The sequence below is a fragment of the Hypomesus nipponensis genome, chromosome 13 (assembly GCF_054491055.1).
Source record: "Hypomesus nipponensis isolate SF chromosome 13, ASM5449105v1, whole genome shotgun sequence".
Taxonomy (NCBI): Eukaryota; Metazoa; Chordata; class Actinopteri; order Osmeriformes; family Osmeridae; genus Hypomesus; species Hypomesus nipponensis.
In genome coordinates this window covers 1,138,759-1,143,686 of record NC_140373.1, presented here as the reverse complement: position 1 = coordinate 1,143,686, position 4,928 = coordinate 1,138,759, and the positions used below count along the sequence as shown (strand labels likewise).

Genomic DNA, 4,928 nt, shown 5'->3' with positions numbered 1-4,928 from the left:
TTTTCCCTGTATTTCTTTGTCTGTTATAGTGTGCTTGGTTTTGCTTGTGGAACAAACTACTGTATGGCTTATCAACACCCTCGACGGGAATTTGCAGCAATCACATGCTAAACATGTTTGTACCAAGCCCCGCTTTCTGCGCCACCCGTCCGGCTGGCGTTAAGGGACGCTAGTAATTAGCTGGTGCTTGTGATCTCTGGTGACAGTCCAACATGTCATGACGGTCTAATTCACACATCTGCTTCTGACAATCCGAGACCGTCACACTTGCGGGGAGACTGACCGGGGGAAAAAAGGCAAGTTTTGGCGTCCGGGACTGTAACGTAGCAACAACGATCTTTATATAGCGCTCTTCGTCTCATGGTGTGGGTCAGGCTGTCAGGTCGCATTGGGAGGAGAGGGTGTGATGTGAGAATGGTCAGGCTTCGCTTGGTGTTATACGTGATTAGCTATGAAAAAGCCTCAGGCAACTGTTGTCCAATCAATAAAAATACCTGCTGTTTATTTATCGAATGTTCAAATAAGGAGGACCATTTTCGTTTTTTTAATCTAGCGGTTGAACTCAAGTAAACCGTCCAGGAATGACACTAAAGAAGAAACAAGTTTGTACTGTATCCTACGGTAGATATCTGATTGCTCACCCAGTATAGGCCTGTTTTGTAGACTATGTGGTGACATTTCTTTACGATTTAGCAGTTATTCCAAGAAGTGATACTTTGTGTGTGTGTGTGTGTGTAGGTGGGGGGGGGGGGGGGGGGTTGTCCCTGGAGACAGAAGAACATCAGGCTATAGTGTTGCTTCAATCTCTGCTGATTGTACTCCTCACATCTCAAAACAGTTTTTTGTTGTTTTTTACACAATTCCTCAGAATGATAGCACTTCCTGTGGCCAGTGTAATGATCCACTTGGAACCCATCTATCAGGGAGAACCAGACAAACTGTCAATGTCTGCCACACCCATAAACTGTTATCAGAACAGTTCAGCAGTTGTGATTTTATAAACATACATTTTTATTCTATGAACCCACGTTACAACTCACACGGGCTGACCATCACAGACACATTTTAACTAACATTTGATCAAAACCCACATTCAACAGCTGGCAAGCTTATGACCAAATCACACCGTTCCAGAATCATCAGTCCATCACTGTGTTTAGATCCATCTGTACTGAAGGTATTCAAGGCAGGCATTCGGTCGATCAGAAAATAAAAACAGCGATCAAAGACGGATTTGTTCAGTACAGTTCTGTGGGGTTACAAACAAGCTGTGAGTGACTGCTGGTGTAAGTTCTCAGTTGTGTTTTCAGTTGGTGTGCTGTTTCTGTGGCCCCACGGGGCCCCTGTTGGGGGGCCTGTTGGTGAAGGGGTGCCACTGGCCCTGGATGCTGGGGCTGTCGGTGTGGATGGGCTTGCGGATGCGGATGATGTCCAGGCCTGACTGATTGGCCAGTTTGGTCACCAGCTCTGAAAGCTGCTGTGACGTCTTGCAGGTGATCGTCTCCTCCCGTACAGTGCCGTTCACTGAGGGGCGGAGAAACATCTGTCCTGTCAAGATTCTTGTAACATCTACAATACATCATGTAACATGACCCCCCCAACCCCACATAACACACTTTACAGCTCCGTTGTGTACGAATAATTTTTCTTTGGACAAAATTCCCAAATCAACTACTGGCACAGGGTATGGTGAATAATTGTACTATATTGCCCCCTGTCTACTTTTAAGAGCACTGCAATAAATATATGTAGCCTATGTAACTCTTTCAAACCATGTCTACAGATGCCTCAAATCAGCACTAATTTTACATTCTTAATCCAAGCCAACGTACCAAAATATCACCTAAAATTGTGCACAACACTTACAGTATTCAGCCACTATTTTGGGAATCCGGCAAGACGTAGGGGATATGTACACAACTGTTCCAGGATTCTTTTTAGCATAGTCCACGACTCCATCTTCAATAAAGTTCCTGTAGATACAGAGACTGTTGTTACACTGATATTACACTATCATTACACTGTGTCTACATTGTGATTACACTGTTGTTACACTTAGATTGTTGTTACACTGTTCTTATTAAACTGTTATTGTTACACTGTTGTTATGTTGTTATTATACTGTTATTACACTGTTATTATGTTGTTATTATACTGTTATTATGTTGTTATTACACTGTTGTTACTGTCTTTACACTTTCGTACACTGTAATTATACTGATTACACACATAATGGATGTGTGTACTTTTGCCATCTCTGGATACGATTGTGTTTCATTAGTTATCAACCGCCAGAATCGTCTGAATGATTGAGACCGACCTAGAGGCCTGCTAACGAAATACAACTAGCAAAGTAGGCTAACTATTGATGACAAAAAGACAATCTGCGAAATGAATACATGCTAGTGACTGGAATACATTAGTAGAGGATCACTTACCTGACACCAAGAGAACTTTGTGCATTCTTGGAGAAGACGAAAGAGATGCGTTTCAACTGACAGACATACCGACCCACACCGTTTTGCAGAACACTTTTTAGGAATCGACTCGGAGTGCCCCTTGATGTCATTTTGCTACTTTAGCCTGTATAGATAGGTATCCCTTGTATATTTGTGTATTTTAAATACTTTAGCCAGACATTTAAACAATTCTCAAACCATGCTAGCAAGTAAATACACCGAAAAATAAGTAGAGGACGATTTGACGGATATACGTAAGATCAAGTTGTCCGTCAATTACAAATTCCGGATAGAAACACAAGTTGGTCGAAGACGGTAGCAGAGACGAAGATAGTTACACGGTCTCCGATAGTTAGGCTACATTTTGAAATTATTCATTGTAATTAATGTTTATAATAAATATGAAATATTTATTAGGCATATTTATATGAATACAATGTCAAAGATTTGTGTTTTGTATGGTCAAAAATCTGTCTTTTAGTACGATGTGTTTCACACGAGCCTATTTTTGAAACGCACCGAGACGATTTGAAAACATGGTTTAGAAATTCTTTCATAAACGTTTCCTTTCCCATATTTTTGTCTTATTTGTATTGGAGTAGCTTTTTTGGTATTTACATTTTTGTATCCCTCAACTTACTGGTGGAGGTTAGCGTAACAAAAACATGGCGTTTGCCCCAGCGGTTTGGTTAGCTGTTCAGGAAGAACTCTGTGGGGACAACAGTTTGGAAACAAAGCCTGAAAACTACTTTGATGATTTTGAAGATGAAGAACTGTTTCAAATGTTTCACCTTACTCGACCATGCATCAATTTCATTACAGACTATGTAAGTCACCAAATGACAAAAATAAATGATACCAAACAGACCAGTCATTCTCCTTGCGGAATGGTGATGACCGCGTTGGACTATTATGCTAACGGAATTGTATCAACGAAAGTCCAAAATAAAGTCGGATTAAATCCCTTAGAAACGCCAGAAGTAATTTATATCGTTTCTAAGGTGTTGTCCGGTATGGTCAGTGATTTTGTCACTTTCCCGAGGACTCGTGACTCCAGAGCCAACGTCGCTAATGACATAAAGAACTTCTGCGGGATGCCGAACGTGTTGGGTGTCGTGGCTTGTCTGCATGCGAGGGTGAGACCGGCTCATCTCCAGCCCGAGCTCTTTCGGAATACTCTGGGTTTCTTATCAGTCATGATCCAAATTATCTGCGACTGTGAAGGAAATATTTTGAGTGTGGAAGAATGTTGTGTAGGCAGCACTCCTCAGCAAAACATCTGGAACACCTCTGTTATAGGATCTCAATTTAAGCGAGGCGTACATGGAACCAACTGGATTATAGGTAAACACCCGATCTAGTTTACTTCCACATGAGTTAATAAAGGCATGTCTTGAAAAGGACAAAGCTTTCCCAAAGCGCTGTGTGCTAGTCCTAATCTGTAGGGGGTCCAATACAACGACCCCCGATAACACCTGTTGCAGCGACTTGGTTGTCATGTCAGTCATGTGTAGGCCTTATTGCAGGTTTATCAAAAGGCTTTTGGGGGGGGGGGGGGGGGTAATATAATTGGACGGAGATGGGATTATAAACAGTACAAGTCCTTTGTTTTTTGACTGAGATGTGTTCAGTATGAGTCTTGGCCGAATATTCGTGTTGTACGTGAACAAAATATCTGTTGTTAACCACAGCTGTCTGTGCTTTTCCTCACGGAGCGGGTTCCGGTTACACGCTCGGCTGTCATCTCTTGACGCCCGTGTCTCCCGCCAACAGCGAGCCGGAAAAGCGCTTTAACTCCGCGCACGCCAAGGTTCTCCGAATGATGCAGGAAACTATCACGTCGCTGAAGAAGCGCTTCCTGTGTCTCAAGTTCTTCGGTTACGCGCAGCAGGACGCTCTGGATAAGAAGGGTGACGTCATGAACGCCTGCTGCGTCCTGCACAACATTGCCAAGAAATTTTCCGTCCCGTCTGTGGTGGAACCGGGGGAGAACTTGGAGACCATGCACCCGGGAGCGCAGTTCCGGGACTTGTCCGCAGAGCTGCCTCTCGAGATGGCAAAGGCCAGAGACGACATAATTGCTGGATATTTCTCTGTCTCTGGAGCGACAGTATGAAATGGTACAGGATGAACTCGCCCATGAAGGTACACGGAGGGAAATGTAGGATGACATCACAGGTGCAGGCCATGCATTGTACGCATACAGGCAGTTTGGAAATCTTGTCCAGTTAAGATGAAGAAAATTAGTATTTAACAGTTTCGCTTTCATTATTGGAAAAGTAAAAAATAAATAATAATAAGGTTTTGTAAAACGTACTTTTATTTTGTTACAACATCCATACATTCCATATATTACTTGAAATTTAATACAACGTTTAAAAAATTAAAAAATGAGTGTATTTCCTTATGTCTTTTCCTTGTTCCTAAGTGCAGATAAAATAAACACCAGGCAGCTTTGTGGTGCGCTTT

At 42.5% G+C, this 4,928-nt stretch overlaps 2 protein-coding genes across 2 annotated transcripts; one reads left to right on the top strand and one right to left on the bottom strand.

Annotated features, from left to right (window-relative positions):
* Positions 1 to 987: 987 nt before the first annotated feature.
* mrpl43 (mitochondrial ribosomal protein L43) lies at positions 988 to 2,733 on the bottom strand. Its single transcript, XM_084669678.1, has 3 exons — positions 2,439 to 2,733; positions 1,867 to 1,973; positions 988 to 1,524 (listed from the first exon to the last, which is right to left on the bottom strand). The coding sequence occupies exons 1-3, from the start codon at positions 2,567 to 2,569 to the stop codon at positions 1,307 to 1,309; spliced, it is 456 nt and encodes a 151-aa protein (XP_084525804.1). The 5' UTR covers positions 2,570 to 2,733; the 3' UTR covers positions 988 to 1,306.
* Positions 2,734 to 2,969: 236 nt separating this feature from the next.
* On the top strand, positions 2,970 to 4,826 carry LOC146259363 (putative nuclease HARBI1). The gene is made up of 2 exons (XM_084669650.1): positions 2,970 to 3,803; positions 4,175 to 4,826. Exons 1-2 carry the CDS (start codon positions 3,125 to 3,127, stop codon positions 4,573 to 4,575), a joined length of 1,080 nt encoding a protein of 359 aa, XP_084525776.1. The 5' UTR covers positions 2,970 to 3,124; the 3' UTR covers positions 4,576 to 4,826.
* The last annotated feature ends 102 nt before the right edge of the window (positions 4,827 to 4,928 follow it).